Source organism: Strix aluco, chromosome 15 (assembly GCF_031877795.1).
Source record: "Strix aluco isolate bStrAlu1 chromosome 15, bStrAlu1.hap1, whole genome shotgun sequence".
Lineage (NCBI taxonomy): Eukaryota > Metazoa > Chordata > Aves > Strigiformes > Strigidae > Strix > Strix aluco.
In genome coordinates, this window is record NC_133945.1 from 11,425,869 (window position 1) to 11,444,739 (window position 18,871).

Consider the following 18,871-nt stretch of genomic DNA (forward strand, 5'->3'; position numbering starts at 1 on the left):
AACACAGCACTGAGAAGTCAACTTCTCTTCATGCCTTAATGTGGTCAGAACTCGGTGATTTCTTGGTGGAAAAACCTCTACCTGCTTCTTACATATATTTTTGCAAAGCCTGTCTAGTGTCTGTAACTAGCCATATAATTGTAAGAGTCATATTTTTTAAAAAAAGTAAAGATTTTTTAGATTATCGGTAGCTGCTTATAATGTATCAAACAAGATATGAGAAAACTAATTATTTTAAATCTTTCTTCTGGATTTTAATTAAATATAAAGCCATGAATTGATACATACAATTTAGAAATTGCAAAAAATTGCTTATGGTCTACTTTATTTGAAGCTTGACTTTAACTCTGCAACTAAAACTTCAGGAGTTTTATTGTGTACAATATTGTATATAATGTTCTGTTGGCAAGAATCATTAACCAATGTATTTGTAGTGGTACAATTCTCTTAGACAAAAGAGAGACGCTTCGTGACTGGAGCTAGAATTAGCTTTGAATTTTTCATAAAGCCAACTGAAGAAGAAGTTTCAAGAGACTCTTTCTTTTCATTGTTAATTACCGAGTTCTCTTTTTTAAAAAAATGAAAAAGCCTACTCTACTCGGTATGAAAGAGTTTTATGCTTATTTTTAGTCAAACAGAGCACTTTTTGAATGTTACATTGACAATATGGAATTGGTCTTTGATATTAATGCTTCTGCAGCAAAGGTCACAAATACACCAGGAAAGTGCATTAGTGATTATAGGTGGGGAAAATATTAGAAATAGTCATTTCCCAAACAGCAACAGAAAGTGGCATAAAAACATGAAGATGTTTGTGTGTCAGGCCACTCAAAACTTACCTTTGCTGGATTGATCACTTTGATCTGGTTTTGTTACCAGACTCAGTGTGCACTTTTGAGCTCAACCAAAAGGCTTTTTAAGTTTTAAAGAACTCTTTCACCCTCACACAATACTTCTAAGCAATATTTTGAACAAAATAGGGAAAGTCTGAGAGAACAGCCCAGAGCTAATCCTGGTATCAGAAGCCATGTCTTGACTTATATTAGTTCAATAATTCGTAGTAAGTAAGAATCAGCAGAGCTCTAGTACGTGAATTTTAGCCCAGATTTTTGAGGCAGTGAAAGTTATATCATTGTATTATCTGTTTCTTTTAATAACTTTTAAACCTGTCACTTCTTTCAGTCAAATCTGATAACAAAGTACAGAAGTTCAAGTACAATTCATTGTTGTGAATTCTCATGCAAATAGGTAGAGGGGAGAGACACAGGTTGGTACCCCTCCTCTCCCCGAGGGCAGTATAGGTGAAATCCATCCCTTAGCAAAGGCAGGAGGAGGAAGGCAGTGGGACAGTGAGAAGCCCAGGTGCAGGCTGTCCTTTGCCACGTGGGTATCACCAGGGCTTTGTGGCGGCTGCAGGTGGGTGATAAGGACACCAAGCCCCAGGGAGCAGGCTGTATTAGCTCCATCACTCATAAAATAGACCGGTCATTTTTTCTTATTGAAGTTTACTTTGAAGTTTTATAACTTTTCTGTCTTAAGTGGGCGAATGGAAAGAAAAACACTTTGTAAACCATCCTGCTGGCAAATGAAACAGAGGTGCCACTTCAGACATCCATACTGAGCCTCTGGTCTTGCTGCCACCCAGGCTACCAGGGTCTTGCTGTTGGCTTCAGTAGTGCGTGGTCTCACCCGTGGGGGCAGAGTCATCTCTGAGATGGACACTTTTGCATCGCTTATCTGGCAGGCCATCAGTAACCAGCTGAGAGCAACTCTGATGAAAAGACAGCAGGACTTGTTCTGACATCTGGTGTGGGATGTGGTAAGAGAATCTCGGCGCTCCCATATCACTGGTGTCTCCAAACAGCTCCTAGGCTGCTCCAATCCACTGCAGCATCAGGGCAGCGCAGATCAGATCGCAGGCGTAGGGAACCGGAGCCAACTTTTCCTGTCCAACTTTTAAGATTATTATCTGGGTGATTACTAAAGTCTAAGACACAATGAATAAATACATTCATGTTTCCCAACTGGAGGTTCGTGCAAAGTGCCTGGATGAAAGAAATGTTTCTTTTATAACAGAACCAGGCATTGCAGAACTGTCAGTTTAGATACAAATCTTCAGCCAAAGTTAGAGTCTTTTTATAATAAAGCTTTATGATCTTCAATATTATAGAGTCCCTGGATAAATGGGAGCGGCTGACAGTGGCTGATGCACTGGAACCTGTCCAGTTTGAAGATGGAGAAAAAATTGTTGTGCAGGGAGAGCCCGGTGATGACTTCTTCATTATTACAGAGGTAAGGCTGGCATCCTGATAAACTCTGTCACTTCCTGGTAAAGATCAAGACTTTGTAATAAAAGACATTTGGGTTCAGTATAATCTCTTACTTCAGAACAAATCTGAACTAACTCCAGTCAAACCAGGAGAATTACTCAAAATTCTAATTAACTCATACACTACTTCCATGGAAATGTCTTAAGTGGAACAATCCCCCATTTCCAGTAAATTGAAGACACAGAGGAATTTTGAGGTGTGTCTGTGTTCTTACTGTTTGAAGGTTTGTTTTCTACATGAGATTTTTCTTGTTCCAAATTGCCTGTACTTCAACCAGGCTGGTTGATCGTTGTTCCTAATGGGACTTATAGGGGAAATGGCAAACGAACATCTGTAAACTGGAGCAGGAGACCTGATCTGAAAATGGATAATTTGTTCTTCCTTTTGCCTTAAACTCAGCCCGAATGGCTGAGACATTTTTTTGTTTACTCTCACACAGGCAGACAGATCTGTCAGGCAGCTGAAAATGCATACATCTTTCTGGGAGATTATCTGACACTTCAGTTCCACCATCTCACTTCTGCAAACAGATGCTGATGGGGTTCTTCCTCCCTTTCTGACATAAATATTTGGATCATTGGTATCTCATACAAATACCTAGGCGCTGTGATATAATAAGTTATAAAAAAGGTATTAGAGAGACTCAGACTAAGAATAACAAGGCAGCATTAGGATGTGATTGTATATGTATTGAAGTAGGAGCTTTTCAGTACCAGCTGTAAGTGTTCATACACAAATATATAAACTGGGGATGGCCGACATATGGCTGTGTGGTGACAGTTCAAGTGCACATGCCAGGCTGGGTGTTACATGACCAGCAACAAGGCAGTGGTGGCACAGGAGCTAGGAGGTCATCTGAATCCCTCACTGTGGGAGAAGGTGGGTCAGATGGATGTAAGGAAGCTGGTATCATTGTGTTGCCTTGGGGTCAGATGGATGTACACAGAACACATCTCTGGCTCCATCAGGCTTCTGTGTTGTGATGTGATTTAGGAGGAAAGAGACCCTGCCCAGCTGAGGTGATAAAGGGCTTGTACAGCGCTCATTCCAGATGGTTTAGAGGCCAACAGATTTTTCTTTGCTTGCTCCTTATATGTGTTTTTTTGGACAGGTGCATCTATCCAAGGCAGCCAGAATTTGGTTCATAATCAATATCTGACACTTAAAATTCTATCCTTCTTGAGTGTTGGAAATAACGTATTTGATTTATGAACATAGTTTCTCTTCTGATGCTTACAAAATTGTCAGTGCAAATAACTGCACCTGTATATTATACAGTTGGACACTTAAGGATCTTTAAATATGTGATGAGCAGTGCCCCTTCAAGAAATAGTGTCAGAATAAGAGACTAGATATTAGATACGGAATTTTCTTTTGTTAACAAGATATTTAGTTTATAAGAAAAATTTAGGAAATATAACCTTTTTTCAGAAATACGGAATTTTCATTTCTACTAGTGTTAATAAGTGTGCTGTTATTCCTTGCAGCAGTGTGAGACTAGGAAAACCTAATTTTCTTAGCCATCGAATCCCATGTGGAAAATTGGCAGCTTGCTTAAGAATTACCAAGTGCCTTTATTTTCCCCCTCTTGATGGAACAGCTGTTAAGACTTGAATGGGTAGAAGAGTATCAACACTGAATACTGCACAATCATAAAGTATCTGCTCACCTCACCCTTCCACTATAAATCTAATACGGTTTCTCACTTTGGAAATCACCTATGTTTTTCTACATTAAAGAATGAAAATCCAATATCAACCATTTCTGGTGCTGCTGCAGCAGTATTTCAGTCTGCTAACACATAGTTTAAGCTTTGTATTTTAAACCTGATTTCACAGGAGTTTACATCTTTGATGTTAAACTTTTCTGCAGGAGAGTTGGTGCGAGCCGCCAGGAACACATTATTCTACAAACTGGTTGAAAGTAGTTTTGGCTGGTTTGTTGTCACAATATGTTGAAAAGTCATTAGCTTCTTTCATATGTTTTTTTGATGTTTATGGCCTTATAATCCAAAACAGTAGAATTGCAGCCAATTTGTTTGGCTGCTGTATATGCAGAAACCATTTCATAGATCACCAGAATGCAGTCTCCTTTAGAGCACAGTATGTCCGGTAGTACAAAGCTAACTTGTACCTTGCCACACAGATTTTTGGGAATGGTACTCATGTATTATAAACCACGATCATTCAAGGCATGCCTTAGACAAATCAGTTACCAATTTACAAAGCTTTGGTGTACCAGCATCACAGATACTGGTTCCAAGTGGGATCTTGTGACTCCTATCATAAAAACTTCTCTGAGACATCCAGGGCTCACACATGGATTTTAAATTGTTAGCACGGTCTTGTATGAACTTCATAAATTAGTCATTCATTTCTGGTTAGCCTGCAATGCTGCCTTCCTCTGTGATATCTTTGGGATATCATCTTTTAAGTAGTTTGGTCCTGCAGAAGGACATAGCCTATAAGTGAATTGGCACTTTCAGGATTTGCAGATGGAAGAGCAACCATTAAACCCTTTTGAAAGGGAGACTTCCAGCCTCGGTGATGATCAGAACAGCAATTCCTGCTTTAAACCAGGAAAATCATCCTGATTAGTATGGACAAGAATATTTAGTCTCCCCCTTCTGTCAAGCAAGCACATTCACCTTTTCTCCATTTTCCTTAGTGTAGCCTTTTTTTTCATGTCTTTCTCTCCACCATCTTATCTCTAGTGTTGCACAGATCGTAGTAGGGTGCAGGTTATTTGATGTGCAGGCTGTATGCATGAAAATTCTTTAGTGCCCTATGGAGAGCAAGGCTGCAGTAGGAGCTCAGCCAAATTATTAGAATAACAGAAAATGTGCACAGGGAAGAGTCACAGGAAACCGGGGCTTTTTAAGTTCACTGCTCACAAAGCTGTTTATGGTTCATTTTTTGTTAAAAAGTCTAATGAGAAAAGTATTACCCTGAGATTCCAGGACAGCTACAGTTTTTCTGCCACCCTAAATCTTCACAGGCACCAGTAAGATGTTTACTTGAAGTAGGTTGGGTGCTTTTCCATTTAAATCTCAAGCAGCCTTCAACAAGATCTAGTTTTAATATTTAAAGGCTGTGATTTTTTTCCAGAGATAGAATTATTTTAATGTTTATACCATATTCCTTAATTTGGAGATAGGATCAGAAGGGAATGTCTGCTTACAAAAGCAAAGTAACCGCTTCTGTGAGATTGATTTACTGCACTTGAAACTGGTAATTAAAAAAAGAAAAGAAGCAGCCCTGCAGTTTCTGTATTTTCAGATATATTCAGGCCTTATTTTCCCACTACAGTTTTCACACAACAAACTTGGGCTTTCCCAGACCAGACAGATGTGGAATGTATCTGCTGGATTCCAAGGTCATGGAATTATCCCATATGAGATTCCTGGCACAGAGGTGAAAAACTTTAAGCACCATGAAACAATTGTTGCCATAAAGAATTATATTTTGGCAAGCGTAAATCATAACAGATGTACAGTTTCTAACAAATAAATTTGCAGTTGTATTGTACACTGCCACACTGTGTACCCAGCAGTAGGGACGATTTATTCATCTGACTTCAGATAACGCAAATATTTTTAGCTAGCATTTTAAAGTGGTAGCTTGCAAAGGCATGGGAGCTTTGTGGAGTTAAATATCCCAGCAAATGTTAAGCCCCTTTAAATGAAATGCCAGTTGAACAGGAGCTGATTTTATTCCCGACTCATGCTTTGCCACTGACTTTAGTAGTTCAAACTAGTGTAGTAGTGCTCTGAAACTGGAAAGAAATGAGGTTTTTGCTGTTGTCTAGGTTACTGAGAAAGGTAGTGACAATAGTATTAAAAATAGCGGTTATGATCATGTACCACTCTCTTAAGTTCAGCTTCAAACTTGGCTGGGTGGCACAGTACCTCGAAGTCTGTAATGCAGCTGCCAAAAATGTGGGGACCTGCAGCCGTGAAGTGCGCTGCTGGGTTTTCCAGCTCCCATCCCTCCCCATGTCAGATCATTTGGATCTACTTGTCATGACCAAGCACTATATACGGCACACGGATATTATCACAGGACTCCACTGACTGGGAGTCTTGTAATCTCAGCTGCTTACTGAGAGCTTGCTGAACTGCTGCCATATGGCCCTAATGCTCCGTAAAGTTTGACATGACTTAAGAAAAATGCACGGACAGACACAGACGTACGCAGGTGTAGGGGACCAGCAAAAGGTTTATAATAGTGCCACACTGTGCCCGAAGAGCACAGCCTGTAAGTGTCCTTTAAATGTGCTCTCCGTAGCCTGTCATCTCCTCAGAGGACAGTTTGGTTTAAGTGGTGTAGAAAGCAAAGAAATAAAACTGCATGAGAAGTAAAACATTTCCAATTAATAGTTGGTCGAGCTGCCCCACAATAGCATGCAGCAGCCTAAAAATAAAAGACCTAAAAATAGAAGATAATATCCAGGAGGAAAGTCAAGGAGAAATGGACCCATTGTATCAAGTAGTTCTACATAGATTTTTGTTTTTAACTTTAAAAACTAGTATATTTAATTGCAGATTAGTGCTAAGTTACAGGGGATAGTTGCACCCTCCTCATGCCACTCCTTTGTGAAAAGCACTTCAAAAAAGCTGGGGATTTGTGTTCTTTGTTATTATCCTGCTGGTTAGAGAGGAGGCAGAGTCAGGGCATCTGATTTTCAGTCTTACCTCTATTATCAGTCCAGTCTGTGGGCAGAACATTACCCTCCCTGTTTCCTCATCAGTGGGAATAATCCTAATGACACTTCATAAAGGTGAGGAGGAGCTTAATGAGAAAAGACGTGAATTACCTGTCACTACTGAAACCAGGCAATGGAAATAGCAAGTTTGACAAATAAGAGAAAAAATTTCAATGATAGTACACAAATCCGTCCAGAATTAATGCATAGAGCTGCCTCACTGACAGAAATGAATCAAATTAATAGGTAATGATTATTTGCCCAGCACTATTCTTGGCTGATCACACTGAAAACAGTCTTGTAATCCTTGGGGGGCTGCTAGCTTTCATGCTGCTGTTGACACTTCAAGTCAGGGCCACAAACTGGCTCTGGTCTGGGCAGGATCCGCTGCGAGTTCTTGCTGAGAGTGTACTTGAGATATTGTCCTGTAGGTGAAATCAGTGTTTCCAGCCCTGCTGACACTCTTGGCACGCTATGGAGCGTCTCTGCACAAATGCAGTTCAAAGCCTTGTTAGGTGGAACAGTGTTTGTAAACTCTTCCTGCCATGGTAACGTGCGCTGACAGAGGAAGGTCCTTGGTCTAACTCTGTTCTTCACAGAACTGGGCCTTTTTGTAGGAAAAGTCGACTTGAGTCTTAAATTGCACAACAAGCATCTGAAGATTTATGATTTAAAAGCTCCTTAAGAAGGAAAAGGAAAAAGTAAAATAATAGCCCAATTGTTTCCTGCTCTAAATTGTTGCTCTTTGACTTTCTAACCTAAGAGAGACCCCTTTGGCACCTACCCCTGCGACAGGCAGGAGAACTACAAAGTAAACTTCTTCCGCATGGTTAATGAAGTCACTGCCTTAGGCACACTCTGCTATCACACCTGATAATCTCCTTAAAAACACAGTGTGATTAATTATTAATTAGGAAGATGAATGTTGTCTAGAAAAGGAGTTTCAAAGGCTACAATCTGAACTGCTTAGTGTTACCGGGATTTTGTTGATACTGAAAATGTTTGTCAAAGGCAGTCTACAGCGACTTCTAATATACCTAATAAACAAAATATACTGAATAAACAGAGCCAGCAGTCACAGAGGTCTCTGTACTTTGCTTATTTTTAACTGCAGAGACATTGTTTCCCATAGAGCTCTTACAGGAAAGGTACATTCAATTTTCTAGATATGACCTAGTTGTGCTGGAGCAATAGCGATTCCCTTGGCTCTGCGTCAAAGTTCATCTTTGTTCAGGATGGCATTTTTAATTGCCAGCTGATGTCAAAGACTGAAAGTTAGGTGTGTGATTGGGTCCCATCCTGACCAGGGATGGAGGTGAAGTATTTTGCTGAGTCAAAGGAACTAAAATGTCAGCTTAGTCCAGCTCTTGTTACACTCAGTTTAACTTTGACTTCCGAGGGCAGTGGATCAGGCTGCACATACATGCAATATCCATGTACATGCAACCTTGAGCATATCCTTATCTCTCCTCTGTCAGAAAGGGACAGTGTTTCATAGGAAGAAACTGGCTGCTCCCCTTCTTCCCACCAGCTATGGAAGACCTGTCAGTGACTGCAGCTTTTGGCCTTTCCTTCCAACTCTTTCTCTGGCCCCACTAATAACCGCTGCAGTGCAGTCACCTGTGGTAAATTCTGCAAAATCTAAAACCTCAGAAGTGATGTACAGTGGAGCATTTTCTTTACAATTTTGTGAAACTTCAGATTAGCCAATATTTCTAGTCTATTTTAGAACTTTGCAGATTTTGTTCCTCATTTGTGGCAGAAACCAGGACAACTGTATGTAAATTCTGTGAGTTGCTATGAACTCAGAGACTGGAGAATAATGTATAATAGTTTAAAAATGTACAGTTAAAAAAATACTGTCAGACCCAGTCATGACTCAATCTTGAGTCCACAATCAGAATTAAGTCCTCTTGCATCATCCTTCTCCAAGACCATTAAGATCAGCTAGCTTTTATATTATGAAAATGAAGCTTTTTTAAAAAGAAGTCTGATGGGTAGGAAAACAATGTAAAAGCAATGTACAGAGCCAGTAGTTTGTTATGGAAAAAAATTTTCACCTGGATTGGTACATCCATGTAGTATGTCCAAATAATGTTGAGTCGTAATAGCTGTGGTATATAATATATGTAACCTTTTCACCAGCTCATTTCACCTTAGCTACTTACAGGAACATCTCATGAACTCCGCGGGGTTTATCCTTACTACACCTGTGTGATGAGGTGCATGAAGCAACCTCCATGTGGCATGGTGGGGTCATGTGGCATGGTGGGGTCTGAAGCACAGGCACAAGAATTTAGTTCTTCATTCTTGCTGAAAACAATCGATGGGAATTAGGTACCTTGAAGGTCTGAACCTTCATGGCTTTGCTCACAGAGATCTAAGGCAGAGAAGCAGTGTTAGCCCTGTGGCCACCATCCCAGGCTAACACATCAACCGACTGTCCTTTTTCTTTTATGTTAAATTTTATCATCCAGAAATGATGGGTGTTATTTTCTACTGCAGGTTATGTGGAAGTCACTTGCACTTTGTATTGCTGTCTGAAATTTGTTTATTTCTTCCCTTGTTTTTGTATAGAAGTCTTTCACAAATCAAAGGTTAGCAAATAATAAAAATTAAAGATTATTTACTGGCTAAAGGAATATTTACAGTGTCTTTGGCTACATAGTTCAAAGGATTTGTATTCTCTTGGAAAGTAGCCCTAGAACTGCAGATCCTTAGCTGTAACATAAAAGCCATCCCAGGAATGATGCTATCAGCAGTCCCAAAGGGCTAAAATGGCAGCTGAGGAGTGATATGCTAGTGGTCTTCCAGGACATTGAGACTGAGAACATTGCTTATGCCAGCATCATGAGGTACAGGCAGGACTTGCTGTGTTACCCTGTGTCACTGGGATGTTGGTAAACTTAGGTCTTGAAGGAAAACCACCGGAGGATGCAGTGTAGCCATACTATTCTCAAAGGCTTAAAAGTAGTTTTCATAACCTCTCTTTTGCACATGCTATACCCAGTGCAAAAAAATACGTATGAATGTTTCCCCAGTTCACTTTTGACATGACAACTTGTGTAGGAGTCTTCAGTCTCATTCAGCTGTAATTTAAAACATCTGATTTGTAAACCCATAAAATTGAAGTTTATGCTGGAAATACAGACACACCCTGGCCTCTTACCACTATAGGATACGTGGAAAACTGGGAGATCGTTTGGTGTGCACAGAAGTAAAACCCGAAGTGAGTAATTGGCAGTTTCATTCTTAATATATACACGCTCCATTTGAATTTTCATAAAAATCAGAGTGCTAGATTTTCTCTGTGTTCAAAACAGCCTGTGACTTATTACTTAGCTAATACTTGCTTTAAGGTATGGTTGATTCTTTGACTCCTCTCTTTAGCCTCGTACAGTAGTGTCTTCCTGCCGTGGAAATCTGCAAAAGTAGTGGAGTTTCCCAGGTAACAAAATACCTCTCTGTGTGAGTAAGGAGAGCAGCACAGGCTGTTTACCCCTCAAGGTTTTCAGGAGGTTCTTAGGATCCTTATAAGCTCTTTTGGCATTGAAGACTGAGCTCACAAGCCCTGATGCAAAGCACTTAGTCAACATGACCAAGAACTTTATGGCCTGAGGCACGTTAAATCTAAACTGAAATTAAAGGCATCTGCTGTTTTAAAGGAGCCAGGAGCTCCGTCCTGAGGAGTGCTTCTCTGTCTTTAAGTAAAAATACTGCAGTATGAACAAGACCTGAAATATAGTGGTGTCCAACCTGGTGGAAGAGGAATGGAGAATTTCCTAATCCCTGCTGGAGTTCATCCCTTTCTCTAGATCATGTTAAAGCTGTCCCTTACTGGGATAGCTTTTGTCCCTCCTCTTCAAAGATACAGCTGAGATGACTGCAGATTTGCTGAAGGAATATACCCCTTAGGGCTCATTCATTAGCTGTATAGTGTGGATTTTGTGGAGCATGCAGGGCTCTCCACAGTGTGCTCCAGGAAAAGGCAGCTTTGAGCGCATGAGTTTTTTTCTTCTGAATTTCAGAATTTGGTCCTTTGAATACACAACATTCACCAACTGAAGGGATTTAAGGAGAGCTTTTCCATGGGGGATTTTTCTGATCTCTGTGATAAACTCTCTTCTCTCCTTCCCCCAGTTTGCTCCAAGTTTTATTGCTTGCTCAGAAGCTGTTGCCCTAGCTGGCCACAGCTGCTCACCCAGCCCTGGTCACAGCATTAGTTATGAGACTTTAATGACGATGTCTGTCTCAGCCTTTTGCTTGGTCTGGTTACTTCAGCATCTACAGAATGTTTTCACAATGAAGCAGATGGTGGTAGGAGTAATTGGGCCGTAAAACAACATTAACAGCTAAAAACGATTTTCACCAGAAAGGATTTTGTGGGCAGGGTGAGGGAGGTTCAGCACTGTTTTCTTGTTTTCTCTCCCGTACATTCAACCCTGCCCCTGCTGTAGGTGGTAGCGCTCTGCACTGTCTGCTTCCAGGAGATGAGCCCTGTCAGGTCAGTCACAAATATGAACAGTTGATGAATAACCCATTATAGAGTCACTTTTATGTTGACTCAGTGGATGTTTCCTGGCTTCAGAGAGAGTCAAGATAATGGCTAGCTTTGTAGAAAGAAAGAATCTCTAAAATGCAACATTTTTTTTCCTTTGTGACTTTTATTGCTTTGTACGCTGACATGTCTGAGGGAGGAAAACAGTGCCTTGTTGCCAATAATCCAGAGTGCTTGGCACAGACGGTCTTTAAAATCTGGCACCAGGATGAATATTAATTCAGTTGTTTTCCCACAGAAGCTACTGATTAGTCAAGGCCAAGTATCACTGAGATGATTCATTAAAGCCCGGCATCTGAGCCCACCTTTACTGAGTGGATCTGCTTTTTGTCACCCCTGCAACAGGTGGATTGAATGTGTAATAAAAGGGGCAACTAAAATCCTAGAATGGAGTAAAGATAAAAACGCAGGGGGACCCCAAAGGCTGGGCTGTGGTGCAACCGCTTCCCAGCTTTCTGGGCATGAAGCCAGGACAACTGGCCAAGGAGGATCACACCCCAGGCAAGGGGCTCCTCCCAGGGCTCGGAGCTGGTATCCTTATCCCTCTGTCACCATCCCCTCGCTCCCAGGCTTCCCAGTCCCAGTGGGCAACTGGTGGTATGGAAGAGGAGCATGGGACTACCGTGGCACTGAGGCTGGGGAGCACGGAGGTCACTGTGGTGTCCCTCTGTCTCATGATGGAGGATGATGATGACTGCCGATGAAGTCTTGAGTCCCCCAACACATGGATACGCTTCTATTGGTCACCTTCGTGATCTAGCCTGATGTTAGCTCTGCTGCTGTGGCTCCAGGGCAACGTTTTGAAGTCAAAATACTATAAAACTTTGTGGTTTAATTCTGACAAGCCTTTCAACAGAAAAGGCTTAACAAAAAAAAATCCCAATTTTTTATTCTTTGTGCAAAACCCACTTTATTTTGCTTAAGTATTGCTGGGGTCTCCATGCACGAAGCGAATTTTAGTTGGTGCAGTGTATTCTGCTTCTTTCAGCTTTTCACTGTTTACTGGTCTCTCTCTGCCTGAATCTTGTCTTCTTCCATCTTAATAACATTTCTTTTACTTCAGGGGGAATACATAGGTACAGCACAGGTTTAATGCAGACTGTGTCAAAGAAACACTGAAGAGGAAGGTTGTCTGAGATACTGCAATAGGAGGATGAACAAAATGATTGAAAAGGTCTTCCCATGTCAAACATCTATGATTTTAAATACTAAACTATCAAGGCAAAGGTGTTTCCTGGTGATTAATGATGGGCTGGGTGTAGTCATGTCTGGGCCTTAACCCTGGCCTCTCGTATATCCCTAGGAAATGCCCTGTGGCTCAGCTGTTTCTGCTGTTTTAAGCTACACTTGGTTTATGATTGATTGTCATTTTTAAAAGTACCTTTATGTTTGTGGCTATTTTGGTGACTGCTCTAGACAGCTTTGTTCCTCTCTCTTGAGTCTGGATGTTATTCTTAAAACTAATATAAATGTGCCTAAGTAGCAGAAATGGTGGAAGTTTAGACATACATACAGTAGTCTTACGCAGGTAGATACAGCTGGTACACACGGCGAACTGCAGATTGCTTGGTACCAAGCATGGCTGTAGAGCTGATGTCTAGGATCCGTGCCAGCTGCGTGGTGACGTTTGCTTTCCATCTTTGCTAGACTGCAGTGTGCATTACTATTGTTGAGAATTATGGCCAATAAGAATATGATGCATTAATGTTATAATGACAGTGTAGTGATAATCATAGCCATTGACACCGTGGTTGTTGCAGTGTAAAGGCACTTTTTGCAGCACTACTCTCTCTCAGGAAGATTGTATGAGTATTGCAGTGCACATGTTGTTACTCTAGTGTTGCCTTTTGAGCTCATTTGACCTTGCATTATTAATCCTAACGATACTCCCAAGGTGCTGGCTTTCTGAAAATCCACTGAAATCAGCGGCACTCCAGATTTCCAGAGTCACCGCCAAATTTAAAAAGCTGAATGTGTAACATGTTGTATGTTTGTTTTCAGAAGCTCTCAGTAGCTCATTAGCTTGTGCATTGTCTCACACTGTAATCTGTAGTGAACCCTAATGGGTGCAGGAAAGAACTCACTTGCTAGAGATAAGCAAACCAAACAACCACCACTTTTTCAGTCAGTGCAAACCTGGGGACTGTTCTTGTAGTCCTTACCCAACAGTCATTACAGCAGACACATCATAAAGGATAGTCATAAAAGTAAAGTTTCCCAACCTGGACCAAAGTTGTTTGAGGTTTCACATCAGATGACCAAATTGATTAAAATGATCATTTTTTAAAGTGGAGGGTGAAACATTAGCTGACAGATCTTAGCAGGTCTCACAGATTCACCAGGCAATCACTATTTCCAGGAGTTTTGTAGCATCAGGAGCTGTAGCTTTTGACTCTCCTTAATTTAAAGTAATGATTTGGAGATGCTCTATGATTGATTTAATCACATACATGAACCAGTAAGCAGGCAGATATGACTAAATATGGTGCAACCTGCTATGGTTGTAGCAATTATAGTGTAAGAACATTGCGCAGCAGATAGGTGAATGGTATATTTTCTTAGGTATACCTGGAGAAATAGGCAACTTGAAGATAGGCATGTGTGCCCAAAAGCTCTTCTCCCTTCTCTGGCTATGCTTGTTGATCTAAGAAAAGGTATTACTTCCACAAGCCTCATCTTGCCTGCAATTAAATAAAATACTCCTAGAATCATGCTGTGTGAAAGAGCTTTTAATTCATTTCAGATCTGTTCTAGCTGCCATCCAGTCCCGTCTGCTTCGCTGTGTGAACAGGAGCATTTTATACCACTTCACAGCCTCTTCTTTCCTCTTTTGTAGTAACTTCGCAAAGATTTAATAGCGACATATAATGAGGGTTTGTGTGACTGTGGAGTGAGGAGAAACTTATCTTTGAATGTGTGAATTATGGAGTGTGCGGATTAGCAAAGTGAGAAGGAGCAAAGGTATGTTCATAATAGCAATTGATAGAGTTAATAGCAATAGCAGATGGATCAGCCTGACCTTTTCCATCTCTGATTCTATAGACTGCACTGCTCTTTTCTAGTAGATGGTGAAGAGGAAAACAATATAGGCTAGAAAAACTTTATAAGCTGAAAACTAGGATAAAAATGTAACATTTTGAGGGCATGGGGAAAAAAACTGTCTTCTGTGCTTTTCTTTAAAAAAATCAGTAAGTAAAAGTATGAAATAAAAATGGAAATGGAAATAGTAACTTTCCTTTAAAGAAATTATTTTCTTTAAAAAGTAGAAATTTATTCTGTATACTTAGTGTATCAAAAGGACGTAGACATTGACATTGCATACTCACATGGGAGAATAAACACTCTTCAATTTTAGTAACGATAAATATGTCCTTTATTACAGATGGAGCCTCACTATATTTTTTACTGATTGCTATATCTTAATAATGGGAGGTTAGACCAGCAAAACCAAAACATCAACAAGATTGACTTTTAAATGAAAAAGTTTTTAAAACAGTGCTGAATTTCTGTTCCCACCCACTGGCCCTGGTGAAGGACCATACTGCACAGCCTGTCCTACCCAGAGGTAACACGGACACATCACTGTCCACCACATTTTGCTTTGTGCTGCTCGGGAATTATCCCATCCGATCCGCTGACCTGAAATAGAGGGAAAAATACAGGATTTCATTTTTTAGCATCATGAACACTTGACTTTTGTAGCCAGGCTACTTAGGCCAACTGCTGGCTATAGGATTCATACTTAAATATAAAAGTAGGGTTCCTGAAGCAATTAGTGCTTATAGGTCCATGCAGGATAAGGCCTGGGAATCTCAGCATTGATCCGGATGGGTCACTGTCTTTACACTGTAGGATGTCTCACTCATCCATATGGTCTGATATTTTAAAAGGAGACATCTATCAAAATCTCATTACTTTGGGGAGGATGGGAGCTCATGGATTATAAACCTTAATTTATTTTTTATATCTTAAATTATGGTGCCATATCTAGGCCATAAATTTTTACAAAACAAACTGCTGATGCATTTGAAAGAGTCAAATAAATACTCTCAGCACCATGACAGAGCAGTGATAGAGGGAGTGAGCAGGTGCGTGGGGTGAGGATGGCAGAGAGCTGGTGATGGCACATTGCTTTTGGAACTGCTACTCTTGTTGTTTTTGCAATAAGATGCCTGTATTTACTTGGAGGAGAGGAGAGAAGGTTAATGATATTGGTTCCTGGGAATACAGGCACTCCCCAGTGAGTGAAAGGGAATATTCCTGGATCCACCAAAGATCATAATTTCACTCCCAGGCATCTGCTAGCAGAAAGACATGCCTGTCTGCCTTCAGTTCAGTATCATCACAAAGTGCTGATTTATTAAATGGTGTCAAACTTCTTGACAGTCTTTGAGCCTGTGCTCTGTAGGCTTTTCTTGGTGGCGTAGGAGGCTGAAATGGCTATCAGTGTACAAGACAGTATTTTAAATTGAGCAGCACTAAATAGTCTAATCCTGCAAATCTAGGATCGTGCAGTTTATTTCAGAGAGACTGATCTTGCCAAGTTTTGTGTGCCATTTGAGGGGGAATCTTTCCCACCAAGACCAAATGCTTTTGGGAGTAAGAGTGATAAGCCCCTTTAATCCTTGCTAGATAATGCCCGTACCTTCCGGGACAGGGCTCAGGAGATTTATTCAGTCGTATCGTTTATAGGAGGTAGGGTTTGCTGAAGCACAAGGACAGAAAGCTCAAAAACTGTGTCGGAAAAATTTGACAAGTAAAGTGAAATGAAGTACAGCCACGAAACCTGCAATGGGGGCAAGGGTAGGGGCAGGCACCAAATTAATTTACTATCACAACTTCATTAAGTATATGGGTAATAAAGTATTGTTTCTGTAGTATTTTATTCTGTTTTAATTTATTTCTGTATTATTTTTGCCTTGGTTACACTGGTCATCTACAATTGGATTCTAATACAGTCAGGATAGCATTGATTCCAGAGATAAGACACGCAAAGTGAAGGTGATACAGATGGATAATTATAAATACATCTTCTTTGTTTCATGGTGTGGACAGTCTTCCCGTGGAGGTCACTCTGACAATGCTCCAGGATGTACTGGTGGAGCTGGTGACTGGTGCAATGAGAGGCCAAGCGGCGTAATCAGATCTTACATCTGGGTGCTTGCTGTCAGGGTTTCAGGAAACTTCTTTTGCTCCGTGATAGACCTGTTCTCACTGGGCAACGGGAAAAGCCTATGTGACTGTTAAAACAAGAGTGGAAAAATATGTATCTGGAATATGCATTGCTTTATCCTGCCAAGCCAAGTGTTTATTGTGGAGGCCAGACACATCTGTCCTCCTCCAACAGATATCATGGTGTTTCTTGGATTAAAAAGGCCGACTGTAGTGGAACAGTGGAAGAAATTGCTTCAGAAGACTGACTTATTGGAGTCCTATATCATATGGACCCTGTCAAAAAAATATTAGCCACAATAAAAGCTGACACTTGGGGAGATGAAAGCAATAATGCTTGATATTGTGATTACCTTTGCAGCAGCATGGTCAAGGTAGGCAGTGGGGAATTGAGTCCTTTCTTCATTTGACCTGGGCGGTCAATATGATTACTTCGGGGATTTTTTTTTTTTTTGTTTTATGTAATAAAACATCTGTAATAAAAGTTCTTTAAAAAAAAAAAATAGTTTTGGGAAAGAGACTGGAGACATGGATTGCAGACAGCTATTTGGGTCAAGGGGTTAGGTTTTTGCCAGGCTTCAGATGGGGACACAGAGGAGGACAGGGGCTGGAAGCGATTCTGAAGCTGAATCCATCTACACTGCACAGGCAATAAGAACAGCATCGACGTAGTGAGCTGCACCTGATCTGAAGTTTGGCAAGAGGGAGGTTGATCTACGCATTATTATTCCCTGTATGGGGTATTTCCGAGAATGCTGCATATGAATGTGTGTTTGGTCTGAAAACTTGCAGTAAGTGTGAATAACAAAACTTATTACACTATCTTTGCGTTTTCATGCCCTTGCGGATTTACTGGAAGATCTTGGAAAACAGCAACTTTGGCGGAACAGTTTAGTTATATCAAGGATAAGGAATTTTTTCTGGAAACTTGACAGGCACCAAATCACTTTCTTACATCCAGTACTTCCAGTTACTTCTGTGGATAGCCTTACACTTCTGTGGACGGTTTTATGTGCATGTCATGTTTTAATAGTAGATAAAACCCCAAATAAACCCCACAAAAGACCAAAACCAACCTTCCCCTGTATTTTCAGCTTAATTTTGAACAACCTTGCCCAGTTCAGGTGTCATTGCTCATGCATGTTGTGCCAAGCACGTGGTTCTGTATCTTCTGCTATCAGCTGCCTGGCATATTAAGACTGAAAGCGTTGAAGCTGAGAAGAGTTTTGTGTTTATTTTCAAATGTACCTGGATTTACAGCCCTGGTGTTTCTTCAGTATTTTTGTAATACTGATATGGCATGTAGCTGATGGGGTGGAATGGTAAATTGTCATAACCAATGTAACGTGTTGACAGTCTGATATCTAGGGATTTATACTAAGCACAGGTTACTGCTAATGGGCAAAATAAGAAATTATAACTTTTAATGTGCCAGATTAATTTGATATACATCCAAGTCAGTATAAAAAACATCATCTGCTTAGCAGGTATCAAATAATACATTATTTGGTTTTTGTTTCTGGTTCCTGGCATCAGAAGAAGTAAAATTTACCTCTTCATTTATGTAGCACATAAGTTAACCTAGAGAGTGCCCCAGCAATTTGTGAAGTATATGAGCTTAAAAATATCCCTGTTATGAAATAGGACATGATGCAATACAACGGTATTACAGCAGCTTAGTTGTGCTTGTTCAGAAGAAAGCAAATTATGATCATTTGCTATATAATAGTGGATATTCTACTGCTCTTGGTTATTCCTGGGCCTCCAGGTCCTAGAAAAGCAGAAGCCAGACCTGAAGCAGACTTACATTACTGTTCAGATTTGTAATTCAATGGTGATGTGTTAAACACAGTGCAAAGGTGAAGTCTGGTTCTGCAGGGTGCTGAGTGCCTTTAACTGCATTGAAGTCAAGCTGTTTCAGGGTGCTCAGTGTCTCCTCAAGTCCCTCCCCCAAACCCGAAGGCACACAAGTTTCTTTCGGTGGAAGGAAGCTGCAGGATATTTGCAGCCAGTGAATATGCACTAAATACTCTGCACTGGGGGGAGGTTTGCGCTCCAAGCTGGGGTGGTCCTGCAGCTGGTTATGGGCACTGCAATGCGAGGCTTG

General features: G+C 40.7%; 1 protein-coding gene across 2 annotated transcripts in view; it reads left to right on the forward strand.

Moving 5' to 3' along the window:
• Window positions 1-18,871, forward strand: part of PRKAR1B (protein kinase cAMP-dependent type I regulatory subunit beta) — a 101,021-nt gene that overhangs the window by 78,058 nt on the left and 4,092 nt on the right. For both annotated transcript variants that reach the window (XM_074841424.1, XM_074841425.1), the window contains exon 9: window positions 2,171-2,292. In XM_074841424.1, the coding sequence (XP_074697525.1) occupies window positions 2,171-2,292 (122 nt within the window). The remainder of the gene's footprint in view (window positions 1-2,170; window positions 2,293-18,871) is intronic.